This window comes from Narcine bancroftii, chromosome 7 (assembly GCF_036971445.1).
Source record: "Narcine bancroftii isolate sNarBan1 chromosome 7, sNarBan1.hap1, whole genome shotgun sequence".
Lineage (NCBI taxonomy): Eukaryota > Metazoa > Chordata > Chondrichthyes > Torpediniformes > Narcinidae > Narcine > Narcine bancroftii.
The window spans coordinates 155,507,480-155,524,529 of NC_091475.1; the positions used below are offsets into that span (position 1 = coordinate 155,507,480).

Sequence of the window (17,050 nt, forward strand, 5' to 3'; positions counted from 1 at the left end):
TACATGTGAAAATCCAAAAGGCACTGTCAGTGATACCCTAGTCATTCACAGGAACCACAATTTTTCAATCTTCTCCAGCATAATTAACAGATGAGAATGATGGGTTTTAAGTAGGTAAAACAAAACCTTGAAAATCGTGTGCATCATTCCAAAAGATTTAACCTTGTTTGTAATGACTCACCATTATTAGCAGCGTCATCCCTGATCCAAGAATAACTAACGTTATTGATGGACTATCACTCCCTCAGATAATTATCTCAAAGTTTTATGCTTTATAAAATCATAAAAAGATGCATTTTAATGTTTCAGCTTTGAGCTGAAATTACATGCATATCTTAATCCTTATAAAATATAGTTTTAAATTGTTAATTCTTTCCCATTTTGCTCTCTGTGAGAATTCCTTGATGTTGGCTTTATTTCCCCCGGAAATCATGTATTTTTACATGTACACAAACTTATTAACAGATATGTGGAATCTACTGGTTACTTCTGTCACTGGACTCACTTTGAAGTCCAGCAGCAGAGCTCAGTTTTGCTGAAATTCACCAGCATTTACTTTGGGAATTGTTTTCATTATTTTCAATTGGAATTATACACCTTCCAATATGGTGGCAAAATGGAAGCTATTACTTTTCTTTAGTTAGTTCCCTTCAATACAATGTTTATAATTACAAGCAGTTTGGGTATTCTAGTTAAATAGTTGATGAAGGTAAAGTTTTTACACACAATTCAGAAATTTGTGAAAACTACTACAAATCATTTAGACTTTTACAGATGACAGAGCATTGCCCACAGGTAAAAGTTCTCGGAAGCTTTTCATTTCAAGAGTTCCTTGCGTCCATGTAACCCCAAATGTATTGGACATCTAGATTGGACTACCATATTAAGCCAAGTTAGTGTAGGTTTTGAGAGGCAAGCATAATAATTCTGGGTTAGGGCTTCAGATCAACAATATCTAATCCATTGCAACTTGCTGTTTAGCCCTGTCTCATGGGATCGCTGTTGCTGTAAACAAAATATCTTCTGAAGGGGATTAACTGATATCTGGCAATGTGAAAATGTCACCTCAGAGAGATTTCTTTCCTTGTAGCCAATTTGCTTTTGTTTGTGGTCATTTCCAAAATCTGGTGTATCATACTCAAGGTAGGAACAAACGTATGTATCTTTATATTTCACCTATTTTTGAAGTCTACAAATCAGCAATAGATTTTGCATTTGGTAAAACTACATTGTGCACCTCTAGCTAAAACCATTTCATTCCACTCTTCAGGCTGTTTCTCTAATTTCTGGCAAAGTAGTTCTCATTTCTTATATTCCTTTAGTTGTGAGGACCTCAGGGAAGACATCAGAAAAGTAGGAAGCAATTTTTCAACTATTTTGCTTCATTAAAACAAATCAGACTTGGCAAACCAAAGTCCTAGGGGCACCAGACTAGTTGTGCCTCTTTGTGTACCTTTACAGGCAAGCAAAAGCAAAAAAAAAGTATATTTTTGTACATGGCAATAAAGGAGCCTTGAGATCTTTGAGGATGAGAGGAAAATTAGAATCACTTGAAAACATGGCTTAGAACTAAAATATTATTAAAAAATCATACATTTAATGTCTGCAGGATTCCTGATCCAGTTAAATCTGGTGCTTGAGTGAGTGATGAGGATTAAAGGGTTGTATCATACTGCAGAGCACAATGTTAGAATGATTAAAACTTTCATTTGAATCAGTGATTTCAGTTTATATTAAATATGTGCCCAAACAAATGGGACAAGGGAACTGTTTAATAAATCTTCTTGAATGCCCTTTGTACATTTTTGTCTGTAGTTCAGTGTTGAGTAACTCCAAGAAATCCAGTAAATTGTTTACATGTTATGATGAGCCTCCTAATTATTTCAAATGGCTGTTTCCTCCCAGTTGTCAGACATTAAAATGCTTTTATAAAGGGATTGGGGGCAGTATGGCATTTCTCTATAATATAATTTCCCCCATGACCTTCAACAAATGCTATAAACAATTAGAAGATTTTTAAAAATGGACAAAAGCTTTCAAGAATTTTATTTTAAAATAAATTGCAGTCCTTGAGATAAAAGGTTTAAATTTTAAATGTAATTTTTTTAATAGTTAAATTTAACATACAGCACAGTAGCAGGCCATTTTGACCCACAAGCCCAAGCTACACCCCATTAACCTACACCCCTGGTAATTTCGATCTGTGGGAGGAAACCAGAGCCCCTGGGGAAAACTCACACCGACATGGGGAGAATGTACAAACTCCTTACAGATTGCACAGGATTTGAACCCAAGTCCTGATCGCTGGTACTGTAAAGGCGTTGCACTAGCCGTTACACCAACCATGCCGCCACATCAGTTTGGTTCACTGATGTGATCTATTGTGAATACAATAGATAAATGACTTATGAAAAATAATAACATTTGTATTTAGATTCCTCAGCACTTAAGGTGTTACATACCTGTCCCGCCTTGCAATGATCAGAGCAGGCAGAGGGAGGTGGTTTTCTGATTTTTACTACCTGCGTGTTTGTACTTTGAATGGCAGACTTACAGGCTAAAGAACGAGATGGAGAAGACAACCTGAAGATGTATTGAGAAAAACACATGATTCAAAATTCCTCTTTAATTCAAAAGAATCTAAATTACTTTCATGGCAAACTGCTAGATTTAATATCTTTCAATCAGCTTGGAAGTAATGGTGCAAATCTTCCATTGATCCAAAATTGTAGTCAGCCTAGCCCGATGCCATGCTGCTTATTTCGATATGACCCTTGGCAGTCCTCTACTTGGGCATCAACACAGTTTTAACTAGCACTGATTGTATCAGTACTGGACTTAGAATCCCATTGATAAACTGATGAGACTCTTCTCCCAGACTCACATGCTGTCAAAATGCAAATATAATCAGTGGCCACTGAATATTTTTTAACACCTATGACATTCAGTTGTACTTCTTGCATAAAAATTAAAATATTACTCTCTTTTACATTTAATAAACTGACATTATAAAATATCACACGTCAATAAAACTCATGTAAATAAATGCTAAAGAAAAACTTTTTCCCAGAAGCATATTAATTAATTAATTTTATTATTTTTTTTAACATTTACATTTAAACATACTGCAGAGTAACAGGCCATTTCAGCCCACGAGTCCGTGCCACCCAATTTATATCCCATTAATCTACACCCCCCGGTACATTTTGAACGGTGGAAGGAAACCAGAGCCTCTGGGGAAAACCCACACAGACATGGGGAGAAAGTACAAACTCCTTAGAGACAGCTTGGAATGCGAACCCCAGTCCCAAACACTAGCGCTGTAAAGGTGTTGCGCTAACTGCTATGCCAACCATCCCATCCATTACTTAGAATGGTGACTGCCAGGCTTGAACAAGTGCTTATTTCGATATGACCCTTGGCAGTCCTCTACTTGGGCATCAACACAGTTTTAACTAGCAGCCTGGAGATATCCCAGCCTGATTCCTGAGGAGCACTCCAGAATAACACAGAGGCTGTCAGCAGCATAGGTGGCAAGGCAGAAGATGCCATTGCAGATGTATCTAATGCCAGCACTGGGTACTGGGACATTGAAAGATTCAAAGGTTCATTTTATTGGTATAATAATACATTAAAATGTAATATACATGATATTCTTCAACTTTTGTCTGCCATAAGGCATACAAAGAGTCACCATGAGCATTACAATAGGAGAAAGAGACAGCAAAAGAAAGTCCCTTCAGTAACAAAGTACATGGATTCACCTGCAAAGCTCACACAACCGCAGCACCACAGATTCCAGTTCAAACCTTAGCTCCAGATCCAAACTTCCGATATGATCAGGAAGCCTTCAATGACAAAGGCCCTTGGGAGCCCATCTTGCCCTCAGGACCCTTTCAAAGCCCAGTTCTGATACCTGATTCTCATGAGCCAGTCTCCAGCACCCCATGTGGATACCTCCACCACAAGTTGCCAACCTCCTGCAATTTGTGTGGCTCCTTTTGCTGCAGAGCCCCTCGTTGGTCCGCTGCTGTAGTCTGCCCTGTAGGGTTATCCCCTATGATTTTTCTCACTGAGGAGTGTTCTCCCCATCTCTGGTGCCCTGCGCTGGCACACTTCTCCCCTGGAGTCTTCAATTCCTTGTGGTATGCTGCCGATAGTATTCCAAGTGTGGCTTGTCCAAGTGAGTGATCACAAATGTATCCATGCCATCCATCGAATGACAGGCTTTGTTTTCTCCATCAGTTTGGCTCAACAGTGCCGACAAAAATTGCAGATCCAAGAAAACCAATGTTAAGGATTCCACAAAGAAACCTCTTCTCAGACAACAACTCACAGACAACATGAAGACTCCCAACCACAGATTGTGCACAGCATCTGGGCTCCTTCTGCAGTACTTCATAATTAGTGGAGAATTAAGAGTTTTGATTACCTGTACCAGAAATCATCAAGATTAGAGTTTCAAGGGGATTCTGGAATCAATTAAATACAAGTGCAGGACATTCTTTGATTGAAAACCCTGATCCTAATCCAAGAGAAATGAAATAATATTTCAGATAACTTACAGATTTTTTTTTTTTTTTTAAAAGAAGCTACAACCTAAAGTAATGATATTAGAGGAAAGAATGCATGGCATATACAACTCACTGATAACCAAAACATGCATGGGCTCTTTCTTCAGTATTGTCAATGCCTAAATGCTTAAACTTTTACCTTGCTAAAAGTCAAAGATGGAGGAGAATGCCATCCAAAAGGAGCACTTCAAACAATTCCTCAAACTTTAAATCTTTTTCTACTTTAACTATCATTGATTACATCCCACACCAATCAATTGGGCCCAGTCTCACTGTTACTCCTAACTGAAAAGTAAATGGAACACAACAGGATCTCAGAGTCAGACAAGCAAACACAATTAAGTTTTAACACTGGAGATAAATTCACAAATCCATCTGGAATGAGGAAGACATTCCAGAGGATCTCAAAGGCAGTGTAATTGTAACAATCTTCAAAATAAAAAAAACCCAGAACTATTCAGAATAATCTCAATAATTTTCTTGCTGTCTGCTACAGGACAGGTCATTACCAGAATTCTCCTTAACACCCCTTCCCAATGGTTGAAGAGGTCCTCTCTGAATCAGTGTGGATTTCACCTAGAAGAGCTATGGATATGAAATTTTCTGCATGACAATGGCAAGAGAAATGTAGGGAACACCATCATACACAATTTATGCCCTTTCTGCCCACACAAATCCTCCTGATGGATTAATAGAGTGCCTTCCTCAGATTTAGCTGCCATGAGAAAATTGCTTCCATCTGAGATATGCTGCATGATAAATAATGGTGCACATTCAATGTAGACTGGTGTCAAGTAAGGTTAATCTTTTCCTAAATACTCTTAACTTTTCATACCAAAGTAGTCCAGCTCATTTCGAACAAACTAAAAGCCAAATGTAGAACTGTTCCATTCACAATGCTTCAAGATCACTTCAACCTCATAGAACCATAGAATGTTAAGCACAGAAAACAAGCCATTTGGCCCTTCTAGTCTGTGCCAATCATTGTTGTTAATCCCAATAACCTGCTCTAATTCCATAATCCTCCAGACCTCTCCCATCCATGTATCTATCCAATCTATTCTTAAAACTCAAGATCAAGTCCACACCCACCATATCAGATGGCAGCTCATTCCACACTCTCACTACTCTCTGGGTGAAGGTTCCCCCTAAACATTTCCCTCTTCACCCTAAATTTGTGTCCTCTCGTATTTGTCTTTCCTAATCTAAGTGGAAAGAGCCTATTCACATTTACTCCCCTCATAATTTTGTAAATATCTATTAAATCTCCCCTTATTCTTCTTCGGTCCAAGAAATAAAGCCACAATCTGTTTAATCTTTCCCTGTAACTCAACTCCTGAAGACTCAGCAACATCTTAGTAAATTTTCTCTGCACTTTTTCAATCTTATTGATATTCTTCCTGTAGTTAGGCAAACAGAACGGCATTAAATATTCCAAATTTGGCCTTATCAATGTCTTAAATAACTTCAACATAACATCCCAACTCCTATACTCAATACTTTGATTTACAAAGGCTAAGATGTCAAAAGCTTTCTTTACAATCCTGTGCACCTGTGACACCACCTTCAGGGAACAATGAACCTGTATCCCCAGGTCTCTTTGCTCTTCCACATGCTTCAGTGCCCTTCCATTTACAATGTATGTCCTTCCTTGATTTTCTCCTCCGAAATGCAATACTTCACACTTGTCTGCATTAAACTCCATCATTCATTTACTGGCTCATTCTCCCTGTTGATCCAGATCCTTCTGCAAGCTTTGAAAATCTTCCTCACTGTCCATTATGCCTCTTATCTTTGTGTCATCAGCAAACTTGCTGATCCAATTTACCACGTTATCATCTAGATTATTGATATAGATGACAAACAACAATGGTCCCAATGCAGATCCCTGAGTTACACCACTCGTCACAGGCCTCCAGTCTGGGAAGCAACCATCCACTACCACTCTCTGTTTTCTCCCTCTCAGCCAATTTCAAATCCAGTTTACAACCACTTTATGGATACCTAATGTCTTAACATTCTGAACTAACCTCTCATGTGGGACCTTGTTGAAGGCCTTACTAAAGTCCATGCAGACAACATCCACAGCATTTCCTTCATCTACCTTCTTAGTAACTTCCTCAAAACATTCTACAAGATTTTTTAAACATGACCTACCACGCACAAAGCCATCCTGACTGTCCTTAATCAGCCCATTCCTGTCCAAATACCTATTTATCCTAGCTCTCAGAACTCCTTCCAAACTTTTGGAGGCTTTCTTAAATAGCGGGACAACATGAGCTACTCTCGAATCCTCTGGCACCTCGAAGGACATTTTGAATATATCGGTCAGGGCCCCTGCAATTTCAACAGTCATCTCCCTCAAGGTCAGAGGGAATATCATATCTGGCCCAGGGGATTTGTCTACCTTTATTCGCTGATAGGCCGCAATCACCTTCCCCTCCATAGATTTCATGACATTTCTATTTGTTTCCCTTCCATCCGTATGCACTATGTCAGTTATCTGACTAAACACTGATGAAAAAAACTGTTTAACACCTCCCCCATTTTGTGAGGTTCCACATATTGTTGACCACATTGATTCTCTAGGGGACCAACTTTGTCTCTTGCTATCCTTTTAATATATTTGTAGAAATCCTTCGGATTTACCTTCACATTATCTTCCTAAGCAGCCTCATGCCTTCTTTTTGCCTTCCTGATTCCTTCTTTTGTATTCACTTGCATTTTACATACTCTGCAAATACCTCATTTGTTCCTTGTTGCCTATACTGGTTATACTCCTTCTTAATTATATCACCAATATCCCTTGAAAACCAAGGTTCCCTATGCCTGTTAATTTTGCCTTTAATCCTGGTAGGAACATGCAAAGTCTGCACCCTCAATATTTTGCCTTGGAAGGCCTTCCACTTGCTGGACACATCCTTGCCAGAAAACAGCTTATTACAATCAACTCTTTTGAGATCCTTTCTCATTTCTACAAAATTGGACTTTCTCCAATTTAGAACCTCAACTCAAGGACCAGACCTATCCTTAACCACAATCAATTTGAAGCTAGTGACATTATGGTCACTGGAGCCAAAATGCTCACCTACACAGACTTCTGCCACTTGACCTATCTGGATCCCTAATAGGAAATAAAGTATTGCATCCTCTCTCACTGGTACCACTACATATTGACTTAGAAAACTTTTCTGTACACATTTGACAAACTCCATGCCATTCGGTCCTTTTACATTATGGGAGTCCCATTCAATGTGCGGAAAATTTAACTTTCCTACCTCCACACTTTTTGTTTCTTACAATGGTCACCAATTCTCTTGTCTATAATACAAGCCTATTAGTATGCTCACACCATTCCCATTCCTTAGCTCCAGCCATATAGCTGCTGTAGGTGAGTCCACAGTGCTGTCCTGTCTATGCATAGCTGTGATATTCTCCTTGACTAGCAATGCCACTCCATCCCCTTTCATCTCTCTCCATCACTCTATCACCAAGCTGCAGTATTCATTGACACCTGGCAATGCTGAACTTCAAGTTATGGTCAACTGATCCAATGAAAGATCTTACCTGACGCAAAATACCTACCACTGCAAGAGATGCTCCACTTGCGCCTACACCTCCTACCTCACCACCATTTTGTGCCCCAAATAGTCCTTCCAAGCGAAGCAACATTTCACGTGTGAATCTGCAGGGGCATCAACTGCATCTGGTACTCCCATTGTGGTCTCCTCTACATCAGAGAGACTGGACACAGAATGGGAGATCGTTTTGTTGAGTACCTCAGCTCTGTCCACTGCAATAATGTCAATCCCCCATCCCATTCCCTTGCTGACATGTCTGTCCATGGTCTCATGCACTGTCAGACTGAGACCACCTGCCAATTGGAGGAACAAACACCTAATCTTCTGACTGGACACCCTCCAACTGGATGGCATTATTATTGACTTCTCTGGTTTTTGTTAAACACCACCCCCATCATCCTTGTTTCTACCCCCACCCCCATCGCCTTCCCCTAGCTCTGTCTCTACCTTCCATCTCCTTTTGAACAAAATGATAAATTCTTACTTTGTCCCTTATCATATCCAATTGATGCCTTTTGTTGGTCTGGATTCCTCCCTCAGTCAGCATTGTCTGAGACTTTCTGAAATTTCATGCTTCTGGCTTATTCTGCTTATTCTTTGAAAAAGGGCTTGGGCCCAAAATGTCAGCAATATAGCTTTGTCTCCTATAGATGCTGAAGAAACAGGCTGAGTTACTCCAGCATTTCAGTGTGGATTTACAAAATAGCTAAAACCTGGTCCTGCTTTGCAATGTGCCACTCAGAAAGGTTCACAACACGGCCTTGGAAAATGTGAACCACTCTCCACATCTCAGGTGCCAACTCTCAGTGAAGTTAAATGATGATGAAATTTACTTTTGCCTTCAGCATACTTTTTTTTTTTCGAAACTTTATTTATTAATTTTAACATACAAAGAAAGTAAGTAATTCACGTACAGAAAAAATACAAAATAAAGTAATACAAGTACAAAGTAACATAGTTAATACAATACCAATCTCGGCATCTCCCCCTAACAACTAAAAACTAAGACAAAAAAAAATGATTTTTAACCCCTAAACCCCCCCCTCCCCACCCCCACAATAAAGAGTGAAGAATTAATACTATTAGTATAATTTAAAAAAAATAAAAAATATATATCTTTAAAAAAAAGATCGATATATATAAAAAACAAAAAAAATTTAATTAAGTATTAATTATTAATCGAAAATTTTTTTATTATATAAGAATATATATGAAAAAACAAAAAGAACTTAAACAAAAAAAACCAACTAATAAAAAAACTAAAAAAAAGAAAAAAAAGAAAGAAAAAAAAGAAAACATATATAGAAAAAATATAATAAAAAAAAGTTTTTTTAAAGAAAAAAATGATTAATTCAAACTTATTTAAATTGTATATAATCAATAAATGGGGTCGACTTTAACTCATAAAAAGACATCTTATCTTGTATAGAAAAAGATATTCTTTCCATAACCAAACAAAACTTCATCTCTGAATACCACCTATCTAAAGACAATACATTTCTATTCTTCCAAGTAATCGCTATACATTTCTTGGCCACTGCCAGCGCTAAGTAAATAAAAGAGATCTGGTAATTATCTAATTCTAAATCAATCAATGGTTGCATATTCCCTAATAAAAATATATCAGGGTCTAATACAATATGAAGATTATATAGATTATTAAATACAGATTGAATACCTTTCCAAAATTGTTGTAACCGATCACACAACCAAACAGCATGTAAAAGAGTACCAGAAACCTGATCACAACGAAAACAAAGATCTGACTTACTAAAACCAAATTTTTTTAATTTTTCAGGTGTTATACATTTTATACATTTTTGATGTATAAAACTATAATTAATCATCGCCAATCTAGCATTAATCAATTTTCGAACACTATTATGGCAGATTTCAGACCAATCTTCTTCATTTATTGTTAAACTTAAATCTTTTTCCCATCTCATTTTATCTTTATCCCAATCTATTTTACTTTCACTTTCCAACAAAATACGATACAAACCTGATATATAACCCTTTTTTGGAAATGAGAGCACATATTTCTCAAAATCAGTTTCAGACAGTAAATTCATTTGACGACCGCATACCTATTTTACAAAAGATCTTAACTGATAATACACAAATATAGAATAACCACTTATATCAAATCTCTTTTGCAATTCTACAAAAGAACAAAAATGACCTTCTAAAAAACAGTCAGATATATTATGTATTCCTTTCTCCTCCCATTGTTTCAAAATAGTATTAGATACCGTGAAAGGAACAAGTTGATTATTATATAATGGTAATTTTCCCGACCACTTATTTTTCAATCCCATTTTATGTAATTTACTTGTCCATAAATTCATTAAATGTTTCAATATTGGTACATCATAAGTTCGTAACAAATTTTTATTCCATCGAAATAAAAATTCATTCCAAAATTTTTCAGAAATAACTGCCAATTCTATCTGTGCCCAACTAGGCGTATCTTGTGTGGCCATTAATGCGCTAAGAAATCTAAATTGAGCTGCTTCATAATAAAATTGAAAGTTAGGTAGCCGTAACCCTCCAAATTGAAAATCCCACATCAATTTTTTCAACGCCACCCTAGGAAATTTTCCTTTCCACAAAAAATCCCTAATTACTTTATATAAATCCTTAAAAAATCTTTTTTGTAAACAACAAGGAATTGATTGAAATAAATATTGTATACAAGGAAACCTTCAGCATACTTTGAGGAAAATATCTAAGGATCAAGACCTCAAGTCAGGCACAAAATTTATAGTTTACTTGACAACAGTAATCTTCATCTCTCCATATGCTTCTGAAACACAAACGACTTAAGAGGGGCGCCTCAAAGCAATATATAGGTAGAATGTTGCAGAAGTAAACCAATGTCAGTATCCTTTCCAGAGCCAACATCTTAAGTATCAGCTCCAATCACCAGGATGCCTTGTTAGCATGCTCCCAAAACACACACTCCACACTGAGTGTTTTCACAGCAAGTGGTCAACCACTTATAGAACGATATAAAAGAGAGCATTTAACCACAGAAACAGGTAATTCAGACCAATTGCTTGACTAACCCAACATTTTTGTTAAACAAGCCTCATCCCATACCTCCAGCTTAACTTCAATTCTTTGCCCTGCATGTACATATCCATTTTCTCTTTATTCCCTTCAAATATTCCTTGTGTTAACAAATCCCATTTTCTTTCCATTTATTGGAACTCTCTCTCCCCCTCTGTCTCTCTGAAACCTCTAAATCTACCAAGCTGGTAGAAGCTCTGCAGCCACATTTCCCAGCATTACTATGACCCTTCTACATGCCCAGGGAATTCTGATTGCAGCAGTCTTTATTCTGCTTTTGGCTTATGAGGGTGAAGACATGAATGTGCTTTACTGTGTTATTTGCAAACCCCAGACTTCCTACCCTGACACTGTTGCTGGTGACTTCAATCATACCAACCTAAAAACAGTTTCAACAGCATGTGAACTTTGCCACCAGATGAGAGAGCACCCAAGATTGTGTGTACACCAATGCCCCTGGTGCATTCAAGGCTGCACCTCACCCCCATTTTGTATCTCAGATCACATATCCCTCCTACTAACCCCAGCATACAGATCATTGACAAAGCAAACTATGTCACTTTGCAGGGAGATCAAGATGTTGCCAGCGAAGGGGGCGGGGGCGGGGGGGGAGGGCAACAGCAGCGCTGAAAGACTGCTTTGATACCACAGACTGGAACGGTTTCAGGGAATTTACCACCTATAATGGTCATGTAAACAACGAGGAGTACGTGACCTCAGTAACTGGCTGCATCAGTGACTAGCTACATCGTCAAGTGCATTAAGGATATCACCAAGATCAAATGCTTCACAACCAGGACTAACCAGAAACCATGGTTGGATGTAGAGATCTGGGACCTTCTCAGAGCTCATGATGCTGCCTTCAGGACAGAGTGTAGAATGGCACTAAGATTAGCCAGGCTGAACTCTTCCATGCAATCTGGAAGACAAAGTGGGAATACACACAGATCCACAAACAGCTGAGCGACACCAGCAATGTAAGGTGCATGTGACAAGGGATCAAGAGTGTGGTGATACAACCACTGGACTGTCTCTGACTGCCTGTATTTCCTACCTGCCTACTGCAGGGGGCAACCACTGTATCTGCAGGGAGGCAAACTGGGAGGCTGGCTCTACCTACTCCCTGCCAATCACTGGCCCCATATAAAGGCTCATGCCATCCCTTGTGTAGGCAATAGAGTACATGATGCCAGAAGGGATGCTGAACCTTGTGTGCATTTTAAGCTAATTAAAGCCTGTAGTGCATATAAGCTTTGTAGTTTGAGCTTGTTTATTCACACTGCAGTGCATCACATTTTAATTAGCTTAAATTAAAAAACCATAGAGAAATTTCTCAGCATAGAAAAGTTGGATATCAAACCCCACACCACCCACCCACCCCCCCCCCCCCCCACCATGTCTGGAAGGTCCAGTCCACTTCAAGATCTGGAAGCATGCAATCAGGGCAATCATCCGCACTCAGGCTGAGGTCATCAATTCAGACCTACACCCCCTCATTGCCATGTACCACACTGCCCACACCAACCACCCCTGACCCCAATGACCATTAACCAGGATCCTGTCCTGTTATGGTCCCAAAGGCAATGGCGACCACCAGATTGCCTGATTGCTTTTCTTTCCAAACCCAACTCTTGGACAGACATTTGGCATGAAGACGGTGATAGACATTGCTTTTCTTCCCCCCCACCTCAGGACTCATTTTAAAAAAGGGGTGAATGTGGCGATACAACCACTGTCTCTGATTACCTGTGCTTGTCTGCATTTCCTACCTGCCTACTACAAGGGGCACCCATTGTACCTGTAGAGAGGTAACCTGGGAGGCTGGCTCCACCTACTCTCTGCCAATCACTGGCCCCACATGAAGGCTCATGCCAGCCCTTGTACAGGTAGTAGAGCACATGGAGCCAGAAGGGATACTGAATCTTGTGTGCAAGTTTTTAAAGCTAATTAAAGCCTGCAGTACAGCCTTTGTAGTTTGAGCTTGTTTGTTCGCACTGCAGTGCATCACCAAGAGTACAATGGATCACAAGTCAATCTTGCAAGTTAAGGACAATGATGTCTCCCTTCCACACAGACTGAACATCTTCTTTGCATGGTTTGATGAAAAGAACAGGATGATGCCAAGAAAGCTTCATGCCCCCCTGATGAAATGGCCCCCTCTATAATTGCAGCCGAGGTGAGGAGAAACCTGTGCAAGGTGAACCTACATCAGGAGGTGGGACGAGATAATACACTTGGCCAGGTACTGAAGAGCTGTGCTGTCCAATTGATGGAGGTCTTCACAAACATTTTCAACACCTCACTGCAACAATCCTTCATTCACATAGGGTTCAAGATAGCTACTATCATACCGATATCCAAGAGGGTGATAATAACAAGTCTAATGACTACCTCCTGTGGCACAGGCCTCCAACATTATGAAATGCTATGTGTCTGATGTTGGAACACATCAAAGCACACCTCCCAGAGATGCTGAATCCATTTCAATTCACCTATAGAAGAAACCGTTCCACAGACAATGCTATAACCTTGTTACTTTACTCATGCTTCACTGAACAATGCCTCATACACCAGGCTGCTATTCATTGACTTCAGCTCTACATTTAATATGATGATTTCCCCAGAGGCTGATGCAGAAGCTGTCCTCAACACACCTCTCTGTAATTGGATACGAGACAGAAAGACCACAGTCTGTCTGGGTTGGTAGCAGAACATTGATCACCTTCATGCTAAGGACTGGTGCACCTCATGGCCGTGTGCTCAGCCCACCCCTGTTCACGCCACTGACCCATGACTGGATCACCAGATTCAGCTGCAAAAGTGTCATCAAGTTAGCAGATGGCACAACAATAGTTGGCTTCATCAGCAACATCAATGAGTTGCATTACAGGGGAGAGGTGGAAAATCTTGTGAAATGCTGTGAGAGTAACAACCGGAGTCTCAAAGTTGAAAAGATGAAGGAGATGATCGTGGACATCAGGGGGGACCAGAAACGACCACCCTCCACTACATATCAAAAACTCTGTACGAGAGAGAGTGGAGATCACCAAAATACTTGGGAGTTCATTTAACAAGTGACCTATTGTGGACATTCAACATCTCCTCACTTGTCAGGAAGGCACAACAGGGACTGCACTTTCTGAGAAGACTGAAGCGAGCAAGGCTACCAGCCACCATTATGTCATGCTTCTACAGAAGTTGCATCACAGTGTGGTGTATGGTTGCTGCAGAGAAATGGATTGGAGATCAATCCACAGGACCATAAGAGTGGCAGAGAGGATCACTGGAGACTCCCTCCTCCCCATCAACTTGGATCGTTGCCTGAAGAAGGCATGCAAAATCATTAAGGACCTCTTCCACCCTGCACTCGGCATCTTTTAATGGCACCTATCGGGGTAAAGATACAGGAGTATCAGATCCAGCACCACCAGGCTGAGGAACAGTTTATTCCCACGGGCAGTGGACTGCTGAATGACAAAAGGAACTGCTCACACTATCTATCCAAGACTTTTATATGCACAAAGCAAAATTTATTTATGTATTTGTATAGATGAAATACTTGACCTGCATATGTATTGTTTGTCTGCACATGTCTGTTATATCTGGTCGTGTGTCTGCATGTTTTGCATCGAGGACCTGAGAACACGGTTTTATCGGGTTGTACAATAGGATGACAATAAACTTGACCTGACTTCAGAAATGCAGCTTTTCGGCACTGCTACAATCCAGGTCATACAATCAATTGGAGAAACAACTCCTGATTTTCAGTCTGGGCACTCTCCAGCCGGTTGGCATTAACATCGACTTTTCCTGTTTCTGATAACCTGCTCTCCCTTCCCCTCTCTATTCACTTAGTCATCACTCCTGCCCCTGCTTGGTACTGTGCCCTCCTTCCCTTCTCCACTATTACTTCCTGCCTTTGGGACCATGCTCCTCCCCCCTCTTGCCTCCTCCCTTACTTTTTTTATTCTGACTCCTGCCGATATTTTTCCTTGATGAAGGGCTCGTCCAAAATGTCAGTTATGTATTTCTATCTTTACTATGTAAAGGACCCTGTTTGACCTGCTGAGTTTCTCCAGCTTTGTGTTTTTTTTACCTCATCCAGTCACAAACTGGCAACAGTTACCAGCTGTGAAGAAGTTAATTGCTCCCTCTATACCACAAATTTGAACTGGATTCTGGATCTTTATAACTATCATGAGGGTAAATAATTTGTACTAAATCAAAACCCTTCACGAGGGATGCTACATAATGCAAAAAAGTTCACTGTAAGAGTGCAGCCAATATAGCAAAGCTGGGTTTCCTTTAACTTGGACACATACATTAAATTTTCCCTCTTGTCCATGATCAATCAGCTGATAAAATTTTGTTAAGCTTTACTTACTTAAAAGCATCTATTCTCAAAAAATGTTCATATAAAATCTATCTGTACTTATTGTGAATGGTCCTCTATCTAAACGTACAAGCAATAAAAGAATATCAAATATTGAAATGACTATACAGAGCTGGTCACACGAGGTAGAAGATTGACTTTGTGACTGAAGTCAGTGTACTGAGGCTGTGTAAGGGACTTGCTGGCAGATCTGAATGAATATGCCACAATTGTTAGTGACCTTTTCAGGAAATGAGTGGATGATTGTGTTCCTACTGAGACTACCAAAGAGTATCCTACCCAAAAGCCATGAATAGACAGAGATCAACAACCCATTGAAGATCAGATCTGTGGCATTCACATGAGGTGATGCAGAGTCATATAGGAAATGCAGGTACAACTCCAGAGGCCATTACCAAAGCAAAAAGAAATTCCAGACTAAGTTGGAATCTCAGACAGATGCACGGCAGCTGTAGTAAGGCTTGAACACCATCATATCCTTCAATACCATCATATCCTACAACTTGAAATGAGGTAGTGTGGCGGCTCACCACTAGGCAGGTGAACTGGCCCTGCTTGTAAGCCACGCAGCGGTGCACCCGGCCAAAGTGGCGCCATTGGGGGTTTTCTCTTCCTCCCAGCATGGGGCTCAGAAGTCCACGCTGGGGGACCACGTGACGCCTGGGTGACATCAGCGCCCTCCAGCGCAGTTCTCAGCCAGGTCTGGGCTGGGAGTATAAGTACAGCCCAGCAGCCTGCAATAAAGTAGTCTGCTCACTGAGCTCAACCCGTCTGGTTGCGTGTGTTATTGCAGGAGTAGAGTAGCTGCCGCTACAATTGGTGACCCCGACTGGTTCAAATGTCTTTGAACCCATCATGAGCGAGCCTGGGATCAGCGCTATAGCTGTGAAACTGCCTGAATTCTGGGTTCAGGAGCCAGAGACCTGGTTCGGCCACGCGGAGGCTCAGTTTCACCTCCGCCAGATTTCGTCCGACATGACCAAATTCTACCATGTGGTCACTGCCATGGACCAGGTCACCGCCAGATGTGTGCTGCACCTCGTTCAGCACCCACCCACCGAAGACAAATACGAGACCATCAAGCGAGTGCTTACCCACCCAGAGCCCACCGATTCACGCCAAGCCACGCCGGCTCCCGCCTGACAAGCTCCAGGTGGTGAAGGAGGAGTTTTTGCACCTGTTGGAACTGGGGATCATTCAGTGGTCTGACAGCCTGTGGGCCTCACCGCTCAACCTGGTCCGAAAAGGTAGCTGGTGGCTAGCATCCCTGCGGAGACTATAGACAGCTCAACAAGGCAACAGTTCCTGACAGTTACCCCATCCCTCACATCCAAGAATTTACGGCCAACCTGCACGGTGCGAGGGTTTTCTCCAAAGTTGACCTGGTGCGTGGATATCACCAGATCCCGGTGCAGCCTGAGGACATACCC

The 17,050-nt window shown here is 40.6% G+C and overlaps 1 protein-coding gene across 3 annotated transcripts in view; it reads right to left on the reverse strand.

The window, feature by feature from the left end:
• Positions 1-17,050, reverse strand: part of LOC138739246 (coiled-coil domain-containing protein 81-like) — a 95,568-nt gene that overhangs the window by 22,871 nt on the left and 55,647 nt on the right. For all 3 annotated transcript variants that reach the window (XM_069890904.1, XM_069890905.1, XM_069890906.1), the window contains one exon: positions 2,463-2,583. In XM_069890904.1, the coding sequence (XP_069747005.1) occupies positions 2,463-2,583 (121 nt within the window). The remainder of the gene's footprint in view (positions 1-2,462; positions 2,584-17,050) is intronic.